At 37.2% G+C, this 26,648-nt stretch overlaps 1 protein-coding gene across 4 annotated transcripts in view; it reads left to right on the top strand.

Moving 5' to 3' along the window:
• The first annotated feature begins 144 nt into the window (after window positions 1-144).
• GSK3B (glycogen synthase kinase 3 beta) overlaps window positions 145-26,648 on the top strand; it is a 287,106-nt gene continuing 260,602 nt past the window's right edge. The window contains exon 1 of one of the 4 annotated variants that reach the window (XM_020985881.2): window positions 145-1,075. In XM_020985881.2, the coding sequence (XP_020841540.1) occupies window positions 988-1,075 (88 nt within the window). In that variant the 5' untranslated portion in view covers window positions 145-987. The remainder of the gene's footprint in view (window positions 1,076-26,648) is intronic. The other 3 variants (XM_020985882.2, XM_020985883.2, XM_020985884.2) reach the window with 3 other exon arrangements.

Here is a 26,648-nt window from a genome sequence, read left to right as displayed (position 1 = left end):
AAGGAAGGAAGGAAGCGAGGAGGAGCCGGGGCCCCCCCAAGCCGCTGTCAGGGCGCCGCGCTGGGGGCAAAGCGCGGACATTTCCCGAGCGGAGCTAGGGGGCGGGAGGGCAGCGACGGTGCCTTGGTCGGGGGAGGGGGCCCTCAAGGGACGGAAGCGGTTGCCGGGTTCCCATGTCCCCGGCGTATGGGGAGCAGCACAGGAGCCGCTGCTTGGGGTCTGAAGGGAGCTGCCGCCGCCGCCGCCATGGCCGCTGGATCCAGCCACCGCCTGCAGCTGCCCCTGGCGCAATGAGGAGAGGAGCTGCCGCCGCCGCCCCCCGCCGCCTCTGACCGACTCCCCAGATCCGCCGCCTTCGAGTTCATCGGGCCGGGCCGGGCCGCTCCGCGCCGTGCTGATCCGCGCCGACCGAGCGCTCTCTCCGCCCGTCGGCCGGATCCCGCCGCCGCCGCCGGATCCGCAGCATTTCCAGTCGCATCACCGAGCCACCCTCCCTGCCTCCGTCTTTCCTTCCCCCTTCCCATCCCCCTTTCTCTTCAAGCAAGAGACTCGTGATCCCTCCGCCGCTTCCCTTCTTCATTGACTCAAAAGAAAAAGGTCCACGAGGAGGAAAAAAAAAATATTGAAAGTACTGAAATTCCAATCAAGTAAATTTTCCCCTTATCTTCTCTCCCCCCTCCGTTTTACCTGATATTTTTCAGGTTTTTCTCCCTTCCCTCCCCCAAAGGTGAGGGGGAAGAATTGTATTTTTTTCCCCAGCCCCAAATCATCTATATATAAAAATCCATATCTCATCCGTCTTGAAGAAGGATATAAATCGATCGTTTGGTTTTGTATAGCTACATAAAAGAAGTGAAAAGCCAAGAAGAAAAAACATTTTTTTGGGGGTGTGTGTGTGAGCTTAATGCTGCATTTGTCATTAACTTACACCCCAAAATAAAACAAAAGGAAGAAAAGGAGGAAGAAGGTGATCGGGAAAGAGAGATCATGTCAGGGCGGCCCAGAACCACCTCCTTTGCAGAGAGCTGCAAGCCAGTGCAGCAGCCTTCAGCTTTTGGCAGCATGAAAGTTAGCAGTGAGTATTGATTTTTTTTTTTAACCCCCTTACACCTTCCCTTTAAAATAAAGACCTTGAAATGCCAGGATTAGAAAATACATTGGAAACCAAAAATGCAACAACTTGTTTAGTAATGGAAAAAGGTGAAAGTAGATAGTATTCAAAGATGAAGCACCTCCCTCTCTCCTTCCATACCTTCCCCCCACCGTCTCATTAACCTTGAATTGACAGAATGTGATTTTTATTTGGATGTTTTAGTTTGCAAGTTTGTTTTTTTCCCCGTAACTAGCATGACTCCTAATATTTTTAGGAATGGTCTTCCTAAGCTGCTGCTTAAAGAATCCATAGGAAATTAGAGATCTAAGTCATCAATCATCTTTTTGAGTAAGGAAAAAGAAAAAGATTTTTTTGTATAAAACAAAACAAGATACACAAGTTGAAGCGTGGATGTCTTTTTTTGAATGAGAAGAGATGTTTAGGAAGCTCAGACCTGAGTATGGTTATCTAGGTTTTATGCTTTTAATAAAAACAAATATTTCACATTTTTTTTAATATGTAAGATAATCTCTTGTACTGTGAAAGGTCAGCTGTGCCATGATCAGGTTTTAAATTCGGAGAAATATTCATTTCTACCTTAAAAATAATGGACTTGTGGCAGCACATTTATACAGCAGCAGTGCTGCATATGTTGTAAGTTGACTAATTGGTTTTAATATGTCATCATATATCTTTGGGTTGTGACGTTAGAAATTTAATGAGGAGTTATTGAGATTTGTGTTTTAATTAAAAAGTTTCACATTTCAGTTTGACCTTTTTTTCTGATTTAGAATTTTAATGTCAGTTTCAGCATGCTAACCTACTCGTCAGTTGTTGCCAACCAAAACTATCATTTTAATTCATTTGGAGGAGTACTGTTGTAGATGGCTTTATTAAAGTCCTGAATTAAAGTGTATTTTAAAGGACTATTTAAAATGTCTATTGTGATTTCTTTTTGTATCTGAAAAAATGATTTTGTTTATCAATGATTTTGTTATACTTTTACAAATGTTGATGTGACTCCTGAACTGGCAGATGCACCAGGTTACTCTGAATTACCTAATAATTATCAGAAACTGTATTGTCTCTGAAATGTTTTTTTTTAATGTATCTGGAGCTTTGAAGACATCACAGAACTGAGTAATTTTAAGTTCTTTCTTTCATAGTTCTGGAGCAGAGATGAGTATGTTAGGAATATGTGAATGTAGACAGTTTGTTGTCAAACTGTCCTTTTTAATCCATTTATTTGCACCAAAAATTAACGGTTTATTGCTGTTATTGCCATATGTCCAACAACTTCAGTTCATCGTTATTCGTGCTTTTTGAAAATTCATAATGTGAACTTGGAGCAATGTTTACAACAGTTTAATTTTTTGTCTTATTGAAATGTACTTCTAGAATTTGACCATTTATTTATAATCTTATTATTCATAAAGTGACATGCAGCAAGAGAGAGATGAAGTAAAGTTCAGTTGAGTTTCCTTTCTATTCTTGAGTCAAATACTGCCTGAGTAGAAAAAATAGAAATATTAATACAGGTTACTTTTTTGAAAAACTGGTTAAATGGTATTCAGCTCTTATACTGACATCAGGGTTCAGGGCAATACTGGACCATATTGACTTTGGACTTCTATTTGATGTAAGCCTGCGTCTATGTTAGTATTAAATAGTGAAGTTAAAGATAGTGACTGGGAATTTTTTTATTTTGGAAAGTATAATCAGGCTTTTGCTTTTTTGATCATTAGCCAACTAAAATTCTAGGGATGGGGAAAGAAGCAAACTATACATTACTCTGTGGAAGGTCAAACCATCTTAAGTACATTATGGGTCAGATGAGATGAATATTTAAAATTCTGCTGTAATCTTCAGCTGTGATGAAGCAGGTCTTAAAATAGTGTAGGAATCTCTCCTGAGTTGCTGGCATGTGGATTTTTCATAATAGAAATTTGGAATAATAGTTAATTGAGACTGATTAACAAATTCACTAATTATAGCTAAGAAAGCAAAACAGTTTTACCTGTCTTCAAACTTTGTTTTGTTGGTAGAATCAATTTGTTTACTTTTAAAGTGGCTGTATTTGACATATTTACCAAGAGCAACGTTGCTGAATAATGTGTTTAAATTTTGACTGGCAGATTAGTATAGTATATTAAATTGAATCTGTAACCTCATCTTTTATGGGTATAGATTACCATATTAAGTGGAAATTTAATGTCAAATACAATCATGCCTCTGACATTGAATTTAAGGATATTTTTGAGGAAATGAGGATAATTAAACATGTAGTCAGTATTTACTGTACAGAGTCCTGCACAGGTAGGATTACTTGAAACCATTTTTCTGGGGAAACAAATATAAAGCAATCTCTTATAATTGTGTAGGTGATATAATGAAAATTGAATGTTTGGGGTGCCAAGGGGACTTAATATTAAAGAATAATCAAAGGAAGAGTTAATCAGGGAAAACTACCTGAAGAAAGAAAATTTCAAGTCAGAATTTGATGGAAGCAGAGTAGTGGATTGGGGTCAGCCATGTGCAGTGGAAAGAACACTGGATTTGGTTTCTGAAGATCTGGTTTTGACCTTCAGCTCTTCGGCTTTATTGGCCATGTGACTGTCAAATTACTTAATATATCCAAGCCTCAGTTTACTATTGTGTAAAATAAGAATAATACCGATGCTACATACTTCATGGGGTTGTTTCAAGGAAGAAAAGAACTTTGTACAAATGAATTACATAGAAATGTTTGCAGTTATTGTTGGAGTATGAAAAGAAAGAATGTATTCTGGTTGGGAGAATTAGAATGATTAAACCACAAAGGTAGGAATTAGTGTATGACTTGGTCGACATCACAGAAATTGACTAAAAGGAGATGAGGGAGGAAAGCCACTGGGAAGGCAGTTGACAAATCCAAATTTATCTTTTTTATTTTTAATTGGACAGCTAAAGCTAGCTTCTATAGATTTTATTGAATTGACATGTAGAACGGGGAACATGATGTTTGAAGAAGCTAAATATGGCAGTTATCTTTAGAATGTATTGGAATGGAGTGAGACAAGGAAATGAGTTAGGGGTCTACTAGAAGTCAGCTCAAGTGAGAAGTGGTTATGGTGGCTGTAGACGTGGAAAGCAAGGAACAAACTGGAGAGAAGTGAAGAAACTGGCAAGCTGTCAAGAGGTGAGAGAGAGAGAGAGGGAAGGAGGTCTGAGGGTGAAAATTACTGAACATGAAAGACTTAGAAATGATAATATTTATGATAGTGGGAAAGAAGTGCTGTCTGAAAAAGTTAAGTTGACAGGTTAAGTTTTTCTCCAGGTTTCAGTAGGTAGCTATTACTAGCAATGACATCTAAATTTCTAAGCCATTTTATGACTTTTCCAAACCTTTCTGCAGCTCAGAATAGAGCATGCTAAAGATTTGGAAGTAGCAAATTTGTAATTTACAATGTGAGAAGAAAGAAAGCTGGCCTTGAAGTTAGGAAGACCTGAGTTCAAGTCCTATCTGTGAAACATTGGCACTATGACTCCAGGCAAGTCACTTTTCAGGGGTCCCAGCAACTTTCCTAGATCCTTAGCTGCAGAGCAAGTCCTGATCTGCGTTGGTAGAGGGAGTTTCCTCTACAAGAGCTTCCAATTCCAATTAAATCACTGGTCCTGTGAAAATAAATTGAAACTTACATTGTTTTATTTTCAAAGCTGTAGAACTCAACATAGACTTTCTAAATGACTTAAAAAATTGCTGAGCTGAACAGTGGCCAGTAGAGTAATAATCAAAATCATTTGTTTTAGATCAAGTATTTTTGTGGTTGAATTGTGGGCCTACAAATAGGAATTTTTTATGTTTCTTCTATTTTGATTATAGATAGCTACCTAAATGCTCTTCGTTTTGATCAGTGAATTAATTATGCTCTTGCTTCTCATCAGAGAAAAGGTAGATTATAGGTATGGAATGAGGCATACATTTTGAAATGTAGTCAACATTTTGCTTTGTTTTGCTTGACTCTAATTATTATAAGAGAGGATTTTATTTTGGTGGTGGGTGGAATTAATTGAAAAGTGAGTTTAGGGTATTAAAAAAAAAGACAATTGATAAAACATTTTAAAAAACCCCAAATGTCGAGAGAACTTTAAGGATTGGGAAAAAAAGGCAGTTTGTGTTGTGAGTAGTAAAGTTTACAGCAAAAATCAGAAATATGTTTTATTGAAGACTACTAGCAAATACTAGATACCTTGCTTGCTCCTTTTTGTTGGGTATAAATAGTCTATCTGTTGGGTAAATTATTTCTTTTATAAATATGTTTTCTACAATAAATACTAATGGACACCCTTATCCTAAAATCAGAGGATTTAGAGCTCAAAGAAGTCTTAGAGATAAAGTAGTCCAATCCCTTTGTTCTATAGAGAAGAAAACTGGTGTACACAAATGTTAATTCTCCATGGACAGGTGTTATTAGGGAGCAGAGCCAAAATTTGAACCTAGCTCTTCTAACTTCACATTTATCACTCTTTCCACTGTATACATGGTATATATGTTGCCTCAAATCTCGATTTGTTACGAATGAACTCACTTCTTTATTTTCAGTTGTGCTTTCTGGTAGCTTTATTAGATATTAAAATTAAGAAAGTCACATTTTTCATTCTAAATATCTACTTGCTATAAGCAATTTAGGCTAGATTAGTAGAATGACCATTTGTAAGTGGTGAAAGAATTTTAGCAAACTGGCAGGATTTATGTCTTAACCCTGGGATTTGGTAAGGGGGAAAGAAAGTCACTTAGTAACTCTGATTTTCTCAAGTAAGTTCCTCTAATATAGTTAATAGTATAGTAGCTGAATCAGACTAGGGTGTTAAGCAATATTGTAATAAAAAAGATTATACTGCTTCCTCCATAGCGTTTCTGTTGCTAGATCAAGATTTATGTATTGTTATCTTTGTGACATTTGAAAAGGTCATTAGAATTTAGCTAGCTCTTGATTGCTCGTGTTAAAACAATGATAACAATGTATATTTGAAATGCAATTAATTATTTCTGAACTTAATTTTAGTAATTGTGTTTCATTTCCTTCTCCCAACCACCTTCACCTTTGCTACTACAAAGTTGAATTCCAACTTTAGCTTCTGTGTCTGTTATTGTTTCATATGGTGGAAGCACTATAGTTTAATGTTGAAAAAAAAAAAAGGATGTTTAATGTCCAAAAGTGGAAAGATGGATTATGGAATCATAGAATCTTTTGTCTCTCTATTAAAATCTCTAGGGCTTTTTCTTTTGTAAAAGTATATTCTTATTGATCACTTGTTGTCAGTCAGTAAATGCTTATGAAGTGCCTGCTATTTGCTAGACACTGTGGTTAAGTGCTATGGTACAAAGAAAGGCGGAAGATAGTCCCAGATCTCAAGGATTTGACGCAGTCTGATGGGGAAGGCAACATATTCAGGCAAGCTATATGTAAAATAATTTGGAGATAACAGAAGAAAAGTACCAGAATTAAGGGAAGTTTAGAAAAGTTTCCTGTAGAAGATGTGATTTTTAGCTGGAATTTGAAGGAAGCCACGGAAGCCAAGAGGTATAGATGAGAAGGGAGACAGTTCCAGGCTTAGGAGGGTGGCCAGTGAAAATGCCTGGAGTTTGGAGATAGATCAGTGTCTTGTGTAAGGAACAGCAAGGAAGCTGGTGTCACTGTGTTGAGAAGTTAAGCTGGGAGGGTATAATATGTGAAAAGATTGGAAAGGTATGAGGGGCCCAAGTTATGAAAGCCAGAGGATTTTTTTTTATCCTAAAAGTGATAGGGAGCCATTGAGTCTGTTTAGGGGCTTAGGGGCGGGAGGTGATTTGTTTGATCCTGTACTTTAGGAAAATAACTTTGGCAGTTGCATGGAGGGTGCACTAGAATGGGGAGAGACCCACCAGCAGGCTGTTATAATTGTCCAGATGTGAGATGATGAAGGCCTGGACCAGTGTGATGGCAGTGTCAGAGAAGAGAAGGGAGCATATGAGAGATATGAAAAAGGTAGAAATGATGGAGCTAGGCAACAGATTGGATTTGGGTGGTAACTGAGATAATACTTAAGTTTTGAGCCTGGGTATTTCTTTCACTCTCTCTTTCCCTCCCAGAGAGCCATCTAATACAACAATTTTTTTTTTTTTTAGGAATAAAAGAAAAAAAAAGCAAAACTGAACCATGCCTTGAAAAAGACCTTGGGTGCCGCTTTTTGACTGAGTCCAAGTTTTATAGAATAAATCCTTTTATTAAGGGGATTTGTTCTGTGAAATTTGGATTCAGTCAAAAGCCTGCACTTGAGAACCTAGAGGGCCACATGTGGCCTAGAGGCTGCAGGTTCCCCACCACTGTTAGACAGTATTCTACACAGATGTATTTCTCACCTCAAGGAAGAATGGGATGGGAGTGTCTTCCTGTCTCTTCTTTTCTTTGGGGCTGTACTTGTTCTTTGTAATTTTGCAACATTAACTTTTCATTGTTTTTGTGGTGGTGGTTTTTTCCATTTGCATTGTTATCTTTGTGTGTGTTTTCTTGGCTCTGCTTATTTCTCTTTGCATCAGTTTATGGAGATCTTAACAAACTTCTCTGTATTCATTACATTCATGTTTGTTACAGCACAATAACTTTCCATTACATTCATGTACCTCAACTTGTTTAACCATTTACCAGTCGATGGGCATCTACTTTGTTTCCATTTCTTTGTTATACTACAAAGATTGCTGCTATTAATATTTTTGTATATATACTTTTTATCTCCTTGGGATAAATACTTAATAGTTGAATATCTGGGTCAAAGGGTATGAACATTTTATTCACGTTATTTGCATAGGAATCATAGAATCCTAGTCCTGGGAGTAACCTGTAGTCATATAATTAAACCCATTCTTGATGAATCCACTTTCTGCAGTGTTACAAGTGGTCCTTCAGTCCCACTTAAAGATTTTTTGGTAAAAAGGAATTCACTACCTTCTGAGGCAATCCATTCTATTTTGGGGCAGGTTTGTTAGGATTTTCCCCCCTTATGTCCAGCTGAAATTTGCCTCTCTGTAATTTCTACCCATTGCTCTTCCATTTGTTTCTTCTGAGGCCAAGCAAAACAAGCCTAGTTGAGAGTTAGAGTTGTATAATGGATAGATGGCTTGACTTGGAGTTAGCTTTATACATACATACACATATAAAAACCATAATATATGTGTGTATGTGTTATACACATATACATTCGCATATATGTATATCACTTTGTAAACTTTAAAGTGTTACATAAATGGCAATCATTCTCTATATGACAGCCCTTTAAATGCTTGAATACAGCCATCATTTTCCTGTCATAGTTTTTCTCCAAGAAAAACATTTCCATTTCATTTAACTGATCATATAGTATGGCTTTCATTTCTCCCATCACCCTGGGCACACTCTCCTGGAAGGTGCCCTAGCTTGTCAGTGTCTTTAAAATGTGGCATTTAAATAAGACACTTGTTTTGATACATGCCCATTTGAGGCTCCTGATAGTATGTATGAAAGGTGAACATAGTTCCTGTAGAGCCCAAGCTTGTTCTGTAACCCTGTGCACCCTCCTCAGCATTAACAGTGTTAGCCTACATCTATCTTCTCCCTATCTTTAGAACAGCTTAAACCTTGTATATGAGCTGCCACTTCTGGAGGAGGCAGCAAGCCTGGGGAGTCAATGATCTGTACGGTGCCAAATAGGGAGCCCTAAACTAGTAACCCATTCTGGCACTTACAGCAGGGCTATGTTTTGTTCTGTTTGAACTGAGACTGTGAAGCATGATTTTGATACTTCTAGTATTATATTTTCAGTTTTGTTATTAGGTATCTATGGGATCAAGAGAGATTGGGCAGGGGAATAATGTGGCATAGGACCTGCATTTGCTGTTATCTATCTCCCAGAATACTGTTTAATATGAAAATAATCACAACTTGCTGCAACATTTAGCATCTCTTTTAAAGTTTTTGCTTCATGAGCCATATCAGTAAATTGTTTAATTTCAGGATTAGAGATATTTATGGTTTATTGTTTAAGTTAATCATCTTTTAAACGGTTTAATATATAGTTTAATATGTATGGGACAGGTAGGGAAAATCTCTGGAAATGGGCTAGACAATAAGAAGTTTAGTTCATTTCTTTTGTAAAAGCAGAATTTTGCTAGAGCACTGTAATTGTACAGCTAAATGTGTTAATTATAATCTGTTATTTGTTATATACATGTAATATGATAGATATTGCACATAATTAGGTGATTTCACATCTAGGTTGCCTGCATTCAAATGATATGCAAGTAGAAACTTTACTTTCCTACAGGATAAGCTTTTTTTCATTTATAATTTTTCATTTTGGTACTTGGGGTGATGCTATGGTGATTTTTAAGTGCTGCAGGATTATTTTACATTTAGTGATGCCTTAGCAATTTCACTAAATTATTTGATTGTATTAAACAAATTTGTACTTAATACTGATTAAGGAGGTTGTCGGAATTAATTAGCATTGCAAATAGTTCACTGTTTTTATGTTTTCCTGCCACTTCAAAAAGCCATTTTAAGAATATGAATTATTTTGGGGTTCTTTGAAACACTTCATAAAAGGTCCACTAGAGATGGAAATCTAAGGGCTTCCTCTAGTACAAAAAGAAAAAGTGTGTGGTGTGTGTTTTTAAAACTGTCCAGCTAGGACTTTGATTTCTTTGGAGGCAGAATTTAATGTTCCTTAAGGCAAAATGGTTATATTTATACTCCTCAGGTCCTAATAGAAGGAGGTTATCTAAAATAACCAATGTTAGAATTGATTGTTTTACTTCTTACCATTCCTACTTTGGGGTGTCGAAGATATTTTGCTTAGTCTCTAAAACTTGGTAATAAATTCCATGAAGACATTTTTGCATGAAATTAAATTCAGTTTGTTAAGAATTTATTGAATGTCTAGAATTACTAGTTCTTGATTAGGCCAAGAATTAGGAGTTAAATTAAGGTTCTTGAGCAATTATAGTAGATGCTGCAAAGTCTTTTTGCTAAAGCTAATGCATTTCAGACATAAAGCCTTTCAGACTTTCTTTCACTCTGAGCCTATTGATTCTTTACATTCTATTCTTACAAGCTTTGATCTGGTTTCCAAGCCCACTGGAAGTTTAAAGAGGGAGAATAGGGCTGCTGTTGGATTGAATAGTGGTAGTGGAAAGTGAGAGCTAGATTCAGTGCAAGGAAGAAAACAGAACCTAAGAAAAAAAATCTGACAACTTGAAAAGCACAGTATTGGGCACCATTGTACGAAGAGCTCAGTGTCTTATGCTCGGGAGGAGAAAGTGAGACTGGTGACTTTGCATAGCCCTCCTCACTTAAATCCAATTCACTTGCATGTCATGGCATCACCTCCCTGATGGTCCTCTTCGAGAAGGAAGGATAAACAAAATCTTAGGCCTTTAGAAGGAAGAGAAGGGGAAAAGAACAAACATTTATATTTCTCCTACTGTTTTCCAGGCACTGTGTTAAATGCTTTTTCTAAATATCTCATTTGATCTTCACATCAACCCTGTGTGATAGGTGCTATTATTATCTCCATTTTACATTTGAGGAAATTGAGGTAGATAGGTTGTGACTTGCCCAGGGTGACACAAGCTAGTAAGTGTCTGAGGCTGGATTTAAACTTGAATCTGAATGACTCCAGGCCCAGTGCTTCATCCATTGAGCCTCTAGTTGCCTCTCTGGTGAGGCCATCAGCATTGTTGTACCATTTTTAATATTTGTAGTAGCAACTTCTAGATGATTCAAATTTGTGTTCACTACACGTATTTAAAATGGCAAGGAAGTATGTCATTTTTACAGGAATATTTCTGTGGAGGGAAATGGTGAAAAGAGTTCCTCATTTATGAAATTACAAATCGTGCATATATTTGCATGTTCTGTATATGCTTTTTGGTGCCTTAAGGGCCAAACACATCCTCAGTTTATCTGGGGGACTTATTCCTTCAGAGATCTGGATACCTGACATTTAATGTAATGTTAATCAGAATTGGGCTTGTGTCTCTATTATTTATTTATCACTAAAGTAATGAGAGGTTGAGGACTGGATCATATCTGACTTACCAAGCTCTAGTTAGCTTGTTATGGTACAGGTGGAGTGATCATGTTTCCCTTACTGGGCCATCCTGAGTATTTTTCCTAGATCTCTTAAAATAGTGTTAAATTTATATAGTACTTTACAGTTTGCCGATTGAATTCTTCACAGCTCTTTGAGAGCAATATCGTACAAAATCATCAATAATCAACAAGCATTTAGTAAGTGCCTACTATGTACCTAGGCACTGTGCTAGGTGTGTGTGGGGGGGATACAAAGACAAAAGCAAAGCAAAACATTTCCTTTAAATAATATACATTTTACCAAGGGAGGAAAACATGTCATCTAAAGGTATCTACAAAATATATTTTAGGTGCAAGACAGTATTTGAGTGGGGATGCATTAGTTCTTGAAGTTGGGGAGATAATTAGGAAAGGCTTCCCTTAAACTTTGTTTTCATTTTGCAGATGAGGAAACAGGCACAGGGATTAATTGATTTGTTGATGATCTTGTGACTTGTATATGGCAGAGCTGTTCCTTTGATTTCATTAGGTCTTTTGACTTCATATTATGTTTTCTCCACTATAACATTATGCCTTCTCCATACATAACTATTTTAAAAGATTTGGAATTTCCTTTGTGTAGGTATTCCTTCCGCATTTGCAGATCATAACATCTCTACAGTTTAGTAGATGATCTTAGAACTTTGCTCTGGCTGATGTGTGGGGTCTTTCAATTTATCTAGACTGGTCCTTGGATTTACAGTTTGTCACAGGACCTATACGCAAAATCTTTACCACTTGGTAAGATCTGCTAGTCTATACTCCATTGACATAGCCTTGGAGAAGTCATGGTCACCTTAAAAGTGATGGCACCTCAGAATAGGATTTTAGTAGAAGCTTATGCATTTCAGTCTTAGAACCCTTCAGGTCCAGTTCTAACAAATTTGACCATCTGGTTTTTAAACCCACAGAAGATTATACACCTCAAGTTAGAAGGGGTAAAAGGGACTATTACGCTGACAACAGCGCAAAATGACTGCTGAGCAAGGGAGAAGACAGACTTTAAGCTATTTCTTTAAAAATATGATGGAACCAGCTGCCACCATATTCACACTGCTTATCTACTCGCTCAACAAATTTATTGAATTTATTTTGTGTTTGTGCCATACACAGTGCTACATTTACTGCTTCATTCTCTAACACCCTGCCTGATTGTCATTTCTAGGTCTCGTCCCCTTCTCTTTTGTCTTTCCTAGTATATATTGCTTGTTTGAGCCTTCCATCTAATAGTCTGACCTTTTTATAGTGTTTAAAAGGTATTAACACTACATGGACTAGAATTTAAGAGTATCTTGAAAGACCGAGCTGCATCAATTGATACAGTGCATTTTTTTAAAAATCCATTCATAAAAAGAAAATAGGATGAAAATTTTTATTTCAAAGTAAGATTAAAGTCATCCCCACATCAACTGATGTACCTGGTCCTTCCAGTATTAAATGTATTCATGTAATTATACTTTTATTGTTGTTTTTGTTTGAACCTATAATTTCAGTGTTTTATATCTCCTGGTAGGGGAACTCTTAGATTATAAATTGTGGTTACAGTTGCTGGCTAGAATACATTGGGCAAAGGAGAATCTTTTCTTACGACTCTGATAATGAACATCATGATAATAATTCTGGTTATCTGTTTAGGGAGTCACTTTACTACTTGTTTGACACATAACAATGTTAGCCTACTGAAATATTCCAGAAGGCTTTAATTCTGTTTTAAACTACCTATCTCTGTGAATCAGGCTTCTCAGTCCTCTTCTCAAACCCAAAGCAAGAAACAAACTGGAAGGTGAACGTGATATTTCAAATCTCTTTCGAAAACCATAATGAGAATAAAACTATTGGTTTACAAACATCAATCAAAGATCTTACTGAATACTTAACTTTATTATACTAATAAATTTTACATAGTGAATTAAGTTTTTATTATGATAAATTAATCTTTTATTTCTTACATACATCTTCATGGTGAATGAGAATATATTTGCTTTCATGGCAAATGGGGGAACAGAAATGTTTACTGAAAGCTAGGTAGGATAGGTACTGAAAAAAGTTGGGAAATCTTGACAGAGAAGCCTCTGTTTATTACAGAACCCTGTTATTGGCATATGGTAGGATTGGATTAATCTTGCGAGAATTATGGATGATGAAAGGATTTGAACCTGGAAATTAAAACTCATGAAAATGAAGTTGCTTGCCCAATGTTGGATAGGTATGAGTAACAGAGCACAGATATGAACCCAGATTCTTTGTCTAAATCCTGGGCAAAATTGTCTACTGCTGCTTTGTAGTCTATTAAATTGAGTTTCCTGGATCTCAAAAATGCATTATAAATATAACCATTTTAGAAAGTGAGAGCTTACAAAAATGATATATTGAGTGGGAATGTGTGGTAAAAGAAATATGTGATTATTTGTATTACTTAAGTTTATAGAATAACTTCAGAGCCCTGCTAAAATAGTGAGTGTCTTTAGTCCCTTAAAGCTTGATACAGTTTATAAAAATTAAGGAAGTGTACTAGCTTCCATAACTGGCTAGAGTTCCCAGATCCCTTGAAATTTTTTGAGCATATTTGTATAACATAGATTGAATTGCTATATTGTAAGCTCTGTACAGACATAGTTGTTGTTCAGGCTCCTCTTTGAGGTTTTCTTGGCAAAGATACTGGAGTGGCTTGCCATTTCCTTCTCTAGCTCCTTTAAAAGATGAGGAAACTAAGGTAGACAGGGTGATGTGAATTGCTCAGGATCACGCAGCTTGTAAGTTTTTGAGGCCAGCTTTGAACTGATGAAGATGAGTCTTTTTGACTGCAGGCCTGTCATTCTATCAACTGTGCCCCATGGACATAGTATTCAGTAAACATTTACTGAATGAATTTAGATCTACCATGTGACCCTTCTTTATTCCATTGTTATTGGGGAATGATTTAGGCATTCCCCTACTCTGAAATGAAAGGCAGCATGGCAGTACCACCCCAGAGTCATCTGAGGACTTTGGTGAAATATCAGCCAGCTAAATTTATATAGTAGTCTGCAGGGTGAAGGTCTTCTATTGATGCTGACTGTTTTTTTGTAAAATCAGTGGAAAACAGTATAGGGGTCTTGGTATTTCTTGCACTATTCTGTATTGGCAGAAAAAGCTAACATTTTTATTGTATCACATCATGGCCTAAAGCCACCCTGAGAATCTGGAAATGCAGAATTGATAATGATTTTTAGTATCTGATGGTAGAATTCTGGCCAAGATTTTAATAGCAGTAGAGATACTATAGCAGTTATTACACTTACTCTGTTGCCTTGCGTTCTGAACATGATAATTTTTAATGGTGTTTTAATTTTAGAAGATGTCTTTGAGTATTAAAGAATTTGTGTAGATTGCTTAAAAATTTTGGTGTGATATTAGATATTCTTCATTGTTCTGGGCCTAAACTGTGTTGACTTAAAGATTGGAACAATGTTTGAAAACATTTTGGTAGATTTTCTACATTTTACAAAGTTTCCTCAGTGTAAAATAATCAGACATATTGCAGCCATTTTTTGAAGAATTTTTCTTTGTGCAGAGTTGCTGAGAAGTAATGCTAAGGTGTTGCTTGCTTTGTTTCAAGTACTCTTTGAATTTCTAAGAAGTTCACATCAAAACAAATTAGGCGGCATCAGCCAACTGCACACTCAGTGTGTACATAATTGGTAGTTACTAGCACCAGAAAAAGTTTCTGATTTGTAGTTCATATTGGTACTTGTGGATGGTATGCTTTGAGAGAGTAGGTATGATGTCATAATTCTCCAGCTGTCTTTCATTCTTAAGATCCTTTAAGTTTGTGGCATCTTGGTTGTCTAGATAATAATTCTAGATTACTTTGATCATTTCAGGTCAAAATTGTATAAATCTAACAAAAGATATAGTCTATTATATGCTGTTTTTAGGGGAACAGTGAGGCTCATTATACTTACGCAGAAGTACATGTTAATCATCCTTCTGAAGATTAGACTAATCCCATGTGGTCTGACTTCCCCTCCTTCATACTATAGCCTCTTTTATTATCTTTGCCAATCCCTCATTGACTTGTTAAATGTTACTGTTGCCATGATGTGAGTCTAGATCCTGTCAGGGACTGTTTCATTTTCATCTTTGTATCCCCCAGTTCCTTGCATAATGATTTGTGTAAACTTAGGTGATTAGTAAATTAATAAGTTAAATTAAATTGAGTCTTTGTAGTCGTTGTTATCTGTCATATGAAATGCATATTTACTGATGGATAATTCTGTTTTGGAGTCATCGGATGATCGTTAATGTTTGTAGGCATTGAAAACATTTGGTTTTTGAACTTGAAAATTTGAAAAAGTTTTTAAAAAATCTTAAAACATGATACTGTCTTTCAAAGCCCAAGCTTGATATTGTGTGTCTGTTAATAGGAAGACCTTTCTAGAAAAACATCTAAAGTGAACATATTTTATATTAGACCACAAAAGCAGTGTGTGGTATAGTGGAAGGACCAAAGTACTCGAGGCCATGGGCACTGTATTTGAATTCTTGTTTTGTCGGTGTGACTTTGGCAAGTCCTTGAACCTCTCAGATTTCATCTTCTATAAAATGAAGAAATTGGGCCAGATGGCCTCTGAGGTTCCTTTCAGTTTTAGATACTATGATGATTGGGCAGTGGATAAAAGAAGGATATTTCCAGAGATAGAAAAGTGAATCAGGGGGATGAAATTCTGTTGTACACTGACCCTTTCCCTCTATCTCTTCTCTGATTACCCCAAATGGGACCCAGGTGCCAGTTGTGCTACCTTATCTCTTCACTCCTCTCCTTCTACTACAGCTTTCGCCTGACTTCTTCCATGGTGGCTGAAAACAGGCCCATCCTTTACAAAACAAAACAAACACCGTCAGACATCTTTCTTCCCTTTTGTCACTAAATTCCTTGAGAAAGCACTCTGTACTTCTACTTCCTCTCTTCTCACTTGATTCTAAACCCTTCACAATTTGGCTTCTGACCTAATCATTAAATTAAAACTGGTTTCTCTACAATTACCAATGATCTCTTAATTGACAAATATAATGGCCTTTTACTGCAGCATTTGAGTTGATCATGCTTTTCTGAGTAGTTTTTCCTCTAGGTTTTGGTGATACCGTTCTCTCCTCGTCTCCCTTTTTTCTATTTGACTGCTCTTTCTTATCACCTTGGGTGTTCTTCAAGGTTCTGTCATTGGTCCCTGTCTCTTTTCACTCTGTATTATAGTGTGATTTCTTAAGTTCCCATAGGTTCAAGTGTCATGTCTGTGCTGATGATTCCAAGATCTATATATCTACCCTTATTCTCTCTTCTTAACTACAGTAACACATATCCAGCTGCCTTTTGGATATCTTAAACTGGATTTCCCATAGTCATTTTAAACTTAATGTGTCTAAAACAATTCATTATTTTTTACTCCCAAACCCTGCCTTCTTCCCCACTTTCCAGTTACTGTGAAAGATACTGACATCTTCCCAGTCACCCAGGAAACCACTAAGGTAGACCTGTATAACTTGGCAAGCAGGTAGGGGCCAAAATTAAAATAGGCTACACTTCTTCTGGCTGCAGATAGGTTAGACTAGAGACTGAAGGTGGTTGGTTGCTACTGGTCACGTGAGAAGCAGAAGCATGCGCAGTGACAACACTACATTTTTTGTGAGTCACCCGAAGTCCTTTGGCAGGCTGCATGTTGTGCAAGCCTGCACTAAGGTGTGGATTTGACCATGTGACCTCCTTGCTCAGTGAACCCAATGACTTTTTGTTACTTCTAGGATCAGACTTAAACTCCTAGCATTTAAAGCCCTTTTACTCAGCTCTTTTCTATCTTCCCAGGCTTCTTATACTTTTATTTCCCCTTCACACAGTATACCTTCCAGCTACATTGGCCTGCTTGTCCTTGAACATGATATTTAAACTCACTTTGCCTTTTCCTTTCTTTTTTTTTATTTTATTTTTTATTTTTTAGGCAATTGGGGTTAAGTGACTTGCCCAGGGCCACACAGCTAGTAAGTGTCAAGTGTTTGGTCTGAGGCCGGAATTGAACTCAGGTCCTCCTGACTTCAGGGCCGGTACTCTATCCACTGTGCCACCTACTTGCCCCCTCACTTTGCCTTTTCACTGGCATTTCACTAGACCTGGTATGCTTGCCTTCTCTCATCCTCTTTCTCCCTACCTCCCTCCACCTCTGCCTTCTCTGGCTTCTCTCAGTATTCAGCCCAAATTCTACCTTCTCCAGGAAGTCTTTCTACTTCTCTTATTCGCTAATGCCTTGCCCTTTTGGAACACCTTCATCTACTCAGTATATGTCTTACAAGTTGAACGTTGTCTTCCCTGTTAGAAGGTATGCGTTTTGAGGGCAAGGATTGTGGTTTGTTTTGTTTTGTCTTTCTTTGTATTTCCTGAACTTAGAAGAGCATCTGGCAGTGGTGACTACTGGTCTAGTCTCCCCACCCCTTTTTACTTATGAAGAAAACAAAGCTCAGAGCAGTTCAGTGACCTGCCCAGCTCATTCAGGGGTGTAGGGTAGGAAAGGGCAAAGTGAAGATCAAAACTCTGATTCCAAATCCAGTCCTCTAAACAGTGTGACATTGCTATGCTTTAGCTCCCTGAAAAATGCAATTATATGGAATATGTAAACCCTGAGGATTCTAGCTAAGTGAGGCATTACTGTATTTTATTTTCTCCTAGTTTAGAGTAGAGTGGTTCAGAGGTTGTTTTTTTCTAGTTCAAAAGTGGTTCATACTAGGAAAAAAATGATGTTAAACTGATTTGCAGCTGAAAATTTGGGGTAAATACTGACTTATGAATGAAGCACACAGATGATATTGCTTTTATTAGGCTTTGTGATATAGGCTCAAGTGATTCTGGGAATTAGCATGGGAGTATTGAATTTAATTAAATGAATTGGGAGGCCTGGTTGTCTTTGGTGAACACAGAATAGAGCAGGGATTTTGCAGTGTGGAGGGTCTTGTTCCCTTTCCCACTGGGAACACCCGCTGGATTTCTCATGTCAGTAGATTAGAGGATGTGGTAGTGGCAGATAAGACTTTGAGATTCATTCTTTGGCAAACGTTTGAGTCCCTGGTGGCTACTGTTTTAAATGCAGGACAGGTAAAGTTTAGGTAAAACCTGATTCCTGCCTTTTCTTGGAGTTTTACTTGGTAGTATAGTAGAGTAAACCTATAGTCTGTCCATCTCTCAGTGTTCTAGGATTCCATCATTCCTACTCTAGCTTTACTTTCCTCCTTTCTTGACTATTTCTACTTAATTAGTTCAACCTTAAACTTCTCTGCTCTTGAATCCTTTACCTCCCATGCAGTATTGTTGCTCACATCTTGTCAAACCTTCCACCACTCACTTCCTTAGTGTACTTCCTCATGTGCTATCAAACTGAACTAGAAGTGATCACACAACTTTGATGATGAGTTCCATTACAAATTTATGTAATTTCAACTGGGCCCTCACTGAAGTAAGAGTCCTTTCACCCTTTTCTCATTGATTCTCTATTGTCTACAGTAAGGGGAAGGCCACAAAGACAATTGGCATAAGCTGTATATGCTCTAAATTTTCTTACACCTGATAGAGAAGGCTGTACCGCGGCTGAAAAGCACTTTAAGGTTTATGGGAGAGATAATAATGAAGAACAAAAGACTCAAAAAAGAGTCATGTGGAAGGACCCAAAAACCTAACATTGGTTTGGGCCAGATAGGTTGTTGACTTGGGGGCGAGGGTATGCTTCTGTCTTTCCAGATGTTGCAGAAAGACCAATATGGGTTCCTGAACAGAACATCGGGATCTGTGCTCAAAGTGACCCAGAAACTTCAGACACTCAGCCTGCAGAACAAGCGCAGAGACGAAAGAACAAGGAAGGAACGCTTGAGACAGTGGAGCAAGACCCTGAAGTTTGATAAACGCATTGACTCTCATTTTCCCCTGCAGCCTTGAGGTGTTGTGTTTCTTTAGTGCCTGTACAGTGTACTCTTTCATTTTACAAGGGCAGGCTGGTTAGAATTAAGTCTTCTCCTCTCCTCCACCGTGAGGTGTTCCCAAGGAAGAGTCAGTCAACCCCAGGACACATTGCTAGAGTGACTAACATCGTACAAGGAGAGTCATGTTTGCATTGCTTACCACCTTGCAGGGGGATTATACCATGGCAAAGGGAAAGCCAGTACACTTCCAATGTGTTTTAGGATAGAGGTGACTTTTGATCATTGTGTTATTTGGGATATTGTATCCTTTGTATCACTTATTGTCTCATCAATATCATTTGGCAACAGCTTCATTGTGTTATCTAGGGATATTGTATCCTTTGTATACTTAACAGCTTTAAGAAGCAGGAAGCATTGGCTTGGAATGTATCATTGGCATAGTGTTGAATTTATTGGAGATCTTTGATTCTGATTTGTCTTTTGCTAACAGTCATTTCCCAGGGACTCAACCCCAGAACCTAGCCCAAGAAATTCTGGAAAATTGTGCGTAACCAATGTAGTTAAAAAGTACCTGCTTTACTGTGTCATCTGTTTTCATGGGCAACATTGCTTGTTATATTATCTACGGCAAAGTCATGGTTCAAGTCTTTGGGTACAGATGTTCATCACCTTAAGTTAATTATAAAAAAAGAAAAGGGGACTTGTTGAGGGCCAGAGCTGGAGAGTCTAATATGGGATAAGGAATTTAGGTTAGAGCTCGACTCTTTCTTTTTCCTACCCATAAGGGCTTAATTATTCAGAACATTTGGCTCACCAACTTCCCCTAGAGGTTAGAATACTCTGACCCTTAGACCTTGATAGTAAGCAGGTGTGAACAATTAAGGATGCACATAAGGGCTGGGGTTAGTCTTAAGAATGGTGAGATGGGGATGATTGTTAGCTTTCCCTATATAATCCGGACCCTCAGAATAATAAATTGGCTCACTCTTTCACTGACCCGCCTGGCCCATGTTTCTTCATTTCGCACTCCTCTGTTTGATGCAATGCTTAGTATCGGGTGACACTAGTCCCTACAACAGCTTTTCCAAACTTCTTTTCTCTCTTTATCTCTCCCATAGCATCACTTTCTCAGCAGAAGACCTCATATCATCCTTTGTACTGAGAAAATAAAGGTTATTTGCTGTTAGCTCTCCTTTCTTTCTCTACATCTCAAAGTCTTTTTGGGATCATCGTTTCCCATTTTCTCCTCCTTTGATTCAGTGTCTGATAAAGAGAGCAATGGCTCTTCTTCACAAGGACCACCCATCTTACAGGTACCTGTGGTCCCTCATGTTTTGTTTGGCAGATAACCACTACAGTCATTCCTTTTTTCTCTCAAGTCTCTTCCTTTCTATGAGTTTCTTCCCTGCTGCCTCACATGTACCATGGATTCCTTAATGCTTTTTTGTTTGTTTATTTTTTTTTCAAGTAACAATCTTTTGATAAGTTAATCTTTCCCTCCCACTACTGCCCTCCTCCACTGAGCAAATTAAAAAACAAACTGAAAAGTAAATCCCTTAATACATACCTATGTAGCTTGGCAAAAACAAATAATCACCCACATGCCCAGAAATATATGTATCTGCATCTCAGGTGTGTTTCATCTTTATTATTTTGGACTAATGGTTTGTCATTGTGTTGATCAGAGTTCTAAAGTCTTTCAAAATTATTTTTCTCTGTAATGTTATTATTGTATGTATTGCCCTCCTAGTTCTTCATTCTGTATTAGATCATTTTTGTTTGTGTAAAATTTAAAAAAATTTTATATGGCCAAAATTACTGTTTTATCTCTATCACTTGGTTACTTATGAATTCTTCCTTTAGTTTCTAACTTGCTCCACTAATTTGTTTATGATGTTTATATTAAGCCATGTATTAGTCAGAGGAAGTTCAGGAGAGTCTCGGGTTTGATGAGAAAGATAATGAGCTCTGGTTTTGGACATGTTGAGTTTGAGATGCCTATGGAACATGCATTTTGAAATGTGCAGTAGATGATTGGTGATGCAAGACAGAAGCTGAGGAGAGAGACCATGGCTGGATTTATAGATTTGGGAATAACTTGCATACAAATCAAAGAGAAGAGGGCCCAGGACAGTGTCTTGGGCAGTTAATGGGCATGACATGGAGAAAGATCCCGCAAAGGCTGAGAAGGAGCAAACAGCAAAAACAACCAAGAGACTCAAGGAGGAGAGATAATCTAGGAGTGTCAACAGAGTCAAATGCTGTAGAGAGCTCAAGAAGGATGAGGATTAAGAGAAGGCAGTTAGATTTGGTAAGTAAGGGGAAATTGGTAACTTTGGAGAAAGGAGTTTCAGCTGAATGAGGTTAGAAGCCAGGTTACTGAGATTTTAAACAATTAAGATTCACTTTTTAACAGTTGCTCCATCTGTAGGTAGGCTATACTAGGTTTACCAGTGGCAATAGGGCCAACTACTTGAAGGTTATCAATGCCTTCCCTACTCCACCCCTTTTCAGAAGAATAAAAGGAGTTTAAAATTTCAGGACAACAATATTTTTAGGAAATTTAAATAATTTACCTGGTCCTGGCGTGGAGGAGGAAATATCTTCATTTCTTAAATGGTCACTATCAATATGCAACACATTTATATCCAAGTAACATAGCTATCCCAGAACAAATATTTAGAGGATTAGCTCCTTCTGCCATCTTTAATCTTGAGACTAATGATGCTTAGTTTATTAAATTATTCACTCCACTTCACATCAACCAAGAATTTCAGATGAAGTGTGGCCAAAAGCTGTACTCTCACAGAATTTTGCAGGAAATTGTTTTTAATTGAATCTTAAGGAAAACATTCAAGAAGTTTACCATTTAAAGGAATCCTGTAAATTATTTTGGCAAATAGAAGAATACTTGTAAAGTGAATTGTCATCCCTAATTTCTGTTTTCTACATTTGGTTTTTCATACACACCAGTAAGCCAAAAGCAGGATTCACCTGCATATACACAACACTACCAAGGATGTTTGCATTAACATCCTGAACTTAATGGCCACTCCATTGATACATAAACACTAACTTTGAACAAACTCTGGAATAGGCTAGAATTCAAATAATTGCCTAAAAAGTTGGCTGGTTATTAACAACAGCTGGGGCTGAGCCCAAGCGAAGAGATGAGAAAATGTACCTCCCTCCCTTTTAAATTTGGGAGTCTTTTGGTGTGGAACATTGCCCAAAATTGTCAGACTAAGTTGAAACGTTAGTTTTGCTGAACTTTTCCACTCTTTTTTTTATTGTTACATGGGATGGCTCATTGGTTAGGGGAAAAAGAGGGGATATAATAGGAAATTAAGGTGACATAAAAATAAAATACCAATTTTAAAAAGATGATTATGCATTGATTTGAGCATCACGGGAAGACAGAATACTATTTCTTTTTGCACCATTTATGTCCAATTACTGCCCAAAGTAAAATTCAGACCCTTAACCTCCAACTTTAAAAGTAGAGTCATTAGTACTAAACAGATTTTAAAAATCACTTTTAAGGGACTGGAATTAATTTCTGAAGAGCTCTGACTTATAGTAAGGAATTCAAATTAAGATCAGAAATTAAGATCTTTTAATTTTAAAATTTCTGAGTGAGGTAGACCTTAGTTCTTAATTTGGTTACTATACGCACAAATCTAGGTACCAGAATTGAAATTTAGGATACATATTAGATATAGCATATATCCATAGTGAAGATCACTTAGGCAGAAAAAGTGATTAAAGATTCATTAGCAGTCTAAGACTCTTGGAGCTCCTAAGTTCTGTATGAGCTGATACAAAGAACAAAACAGACCCATCCAGATAGGCTGATTCAAAAGTTTGAACAAAGGAAAGCAAACTCATTAGATGGGTAAATAGGTGAAAGAAAGTAGTAGGTAAAAAGAATAACTTGTGGGATAGAAAGTTGATAAAATGGTTAGATCGGAAATTGTTTCAGCAACAAGGATGCTGATGTAATGAATTAATCAAATGGTCTCCAGATGTTAAGTGAAATATTTCTTCCTGCCAATACTTAACAATTACTATAACTAGTCTGATAAATATGAAACAAGGTCTATAATGTAAACTGTCTTAATTCTGAGAAGTAATAAACCCATGGCTTCCTTGGACTATAATAGCCTCCAATTCCAATATGCTTCCGTTCTTTCTTCAGTCTATCCTCTAGCTGCTAAAGTGATTTTCTGAAAGCCAAGGTGTGACCATGCTAGCCCTCCTATTAAATAAATTCCTATGACCTCTGGGATCAAATAAGAATTCTTTTGTTTGGCATTCAAAGTTCTTCACAGCCTGGCTCTTTCCTATATTCTCAGTCATTTCCCACATTATTCTGCTCCATGATCTGTAGGCACTTGCTGTTCCTCATACATGTGCTTTGTCTTCTTTTTCTGTCCCTTTGCACTGGCCATTCTTCAGTGCCTAGAATGCTCTCCTTCTTTACCTCTGCCTCTTCAGAATCCCTGTTTTCTTTCAAAACTTGACTCAAGTATTACTGTCTACAGAGAAGTCTTTTCCTGGCGCTCTGAGCTGCTAGTGCCTTCCCTTTTTTGGGTTACCCTTATCTTCTCTGGGTTTTTTTTTATGTTAGTTGTATCTATTTATGTTCCTGTTGTGCTCTTCATTAAAATGTTAAGTACCTTGAAGCAGGGACTTTTTTTTTTGGCTTTTTGTTTGTATTTCCAAGGTTTAAAAGTGTCTGGGTGCATAGTAACAGTTTAATAAATGTCTCAGTTTGGGGAGAAGGGAAATTAATAGAAATGTTACCGTTTGGATCCCTTAGTGTTACACAGAAGCAGTTTAGCTTTCCAAAGTCATATTATAGGTTATTGTAGATTGAGTATATGTCTGATGCCTTGACAGCAGAAGTATTATAAATAAATCCCAAAATTCTGCTTTCAGAGAGAGAAAGCAACCGATGATTGTCCTTGGATGCCATTTCACCTGACTTGTGTTTTCTCCACCCTCTTTGTCTAATTATAGCAGTTGATTTTGCATTAGTTAAATAACTTTAGTAAGTGATTATAAATGGTAATATATAGTCAGCCATTTTTAGACATCAGCAACTTGTTGTGGTAGTTTAGGATGGAGTTATTTTAACTACTTCATCTTCTATGATTTTATTCTCTCTGCTATTTTTGTATTGATTTGGTTGAGAGGGGCTGGAATTTAAGTCCTTTTTCTAGTGTGTGACCTTGGACTAGTCACTAAACCCCTCTGGACCTCAGTTTTCTCATAGAAACTTTAATAAATGTTTGTTTGAATTGAATTTGTCAAATGAAGGGGTTAGGCTAGATTATCTCTAACATCTGGTTTAGTCTGTGATTCTGTAAAATTAATAGAGGCTTTCAATTTTATATTTTAAAATGTTATTTGGTGTTCATTATGCATACTGTATCTAACTCTTTTTCAAGAAAATATTCCTGAGTCCAATGCTCTGTATTTGGAGTCAGATTACTTAGGGTTCAAATCCTGGCTTTTCCATCTATTACCTGTGTTACTTTGGTCAAGTCAGTGAGTCTCTCTAGACCTTAGACCTCAATTTCTTCATCTATAAAATGAAAAGGATTAGATGACTTACAGTTCTACATTTGCTAGCTTATACAGTTGAGCTATGTTATTAATACTACTTATGGATTCTGGAAATGGGAGGGTATGTCTGTTATAAAAGGGAGGACAGGAGAAAACTTTACTCTTTTTATGTGGTAGACTGTGCTCCTACCAAAAATTAGAAATAAGCACGTTTTTTGGTCTATCTCCATTTCAAGAAAGCATTCATGCTGGGTAGATGCAAGGCTATTAAATGATTTATAAACCTCTGGTCTTAACTTTCTTACTCTTGAGTGATATTTTCCAGCATTTCCCACCTCCTCCCCTATACTCACTTCTGCATTGAAGTCATTGAGTATAAAGTATATTGATTTAATTTGGAGAATTTTATCCAGTTCCTACCTCATCTTCTTCAACATACTAAAATATATGCTGTTTTTTGGTTTGTTTTTTTTTTTTGCAAATACTTAAGAGCATTGCAATACAAGATGACAAAATGCCCTCTGAGTCCTCCCTTTTATCTTAAGACCTATCTTCCCATAGCATGATTTTTCTTTTTGCTTTTGAATACGACATAAAACCAATTCAGGGAGAAACTATGAGCTATTCTTCCATTTAACTACAATTTTTTTGGGAGGTATGTTCTACTTTCATGGATTATGCGAGTGTCAAGAGTAAGATGATTAAAGTATGCCCATTTATTTATTGGTCACTAGATATAGGTCCACATTTAGAGTGCCAACAGCCAAGTTAATGTTTTTATAGATGTCTTTTTTATATCACCATAGTTTTCCCCAGATTCCCTCTCTCCCTACCCACCCAGAGAACCATCCTGTATAAAAAATAATATTTTTAAAGACAAAAAAAGAAAAAGAAAAAGAGGAAAAATTGGCAATATCCTTTGGTGCTTAATCCTTCCTTGGTTTAGGTATTAAGAGTTCTATTTGTTTCATACAAGGAATATGATCGGGTACTTTCTCAATTTTTGAGAATTTGTGAAGGATGGGTACTAATTGTTCTATAAGGTTTGATAGAATTGTCCTGTGAGTCAATCCATTAGGACCATTTTTTTTCTTTCATAGTTTCTTTATGGCTAATCTATTTCCTTTTCTCAGATTAGGTTATTTAAGATCTTTTTTTGATCTTCACTTAGTTTGTAAGATGAAATTTAATAAATGTCTAAAAAGCAGTTATTTCTTAGCACTCTCTGTGCTTGGGTTGCTTTTTGTTTTGTTTTGTTTTGTTTTGTTTTGTTTTGTTTTGTTTTGCTTTGGTCACTATAACTGCCAAAAAGAGAAGAGGATCGCAGGAGACTGAGTGCCATTTCCTGTTTTTCGTGAGTTGACATGGCCAAAGTATTCATCACCAAATGGCCAGCTACTGATGACCTCTTTATACTTACCTAGGCTGGTCCTTGGAGAATAGATACTATCTTTTGCATTACTTGGGAACATTGTAAGACTTTGTCATAGTGGAACCATAGTAAATTGGTTGCACTCTATTGCCATAGAGGCCAAGGGTCATCTTTGCTCCTTAAGGCATCTGAGTAGGACTTTGTGGAGGAGTAAATAAGTAGGGAAAATACACAGTCATTGTCTTTCCTAAAAAAGACAGTGTTTTGGAAATGGTTCAGAGAAGGAAGACCTGAGGTTTGGGGGAATAGCAATTAGAGCAAAATGGATTAAAAATTGCCCTCTGACCCAGATCTGCACAGTAGTAGGTAGGTCATCAGTCTGTTACGTTTCTTGGTTTATTGGCAGGGGTGATTGGCAGGATGGAAATTGGACACCTGCTATCCTCTTCCTTGGATCATCTGTTCAGTGGAAGCAGCTGACAAAGCATTCTGCCTTTGATTAGGGGTGGAGCCCTATTTCTTTCTCCACCCGTCTTGTATCCTTACCCTC

The sequence above is a fragment of the Phascolarctos cinereus genome, unplaced genomic scaffold (genome assembly GCF_003287225.1).
Source record: "Phascolarctos cinereus isolate Bilbo 61053 unplaced genomic scaffold, phaCin_HiC Scaffold_726;HRSCAF=1367, whole genome shotgun sequence".
Lineage (NCBI taxonomy): Eukaryota > Metazoa > Chordata > Mammalia > Diprotodontia > Phascolarctidae > Phascolarctos > Phascolarctos cinereus.
The sequence above is the reverse complement of the archived record's forward strand: the minus strand, read 5'-3'. Positions and strand labels throughout refer to the sequence as shown.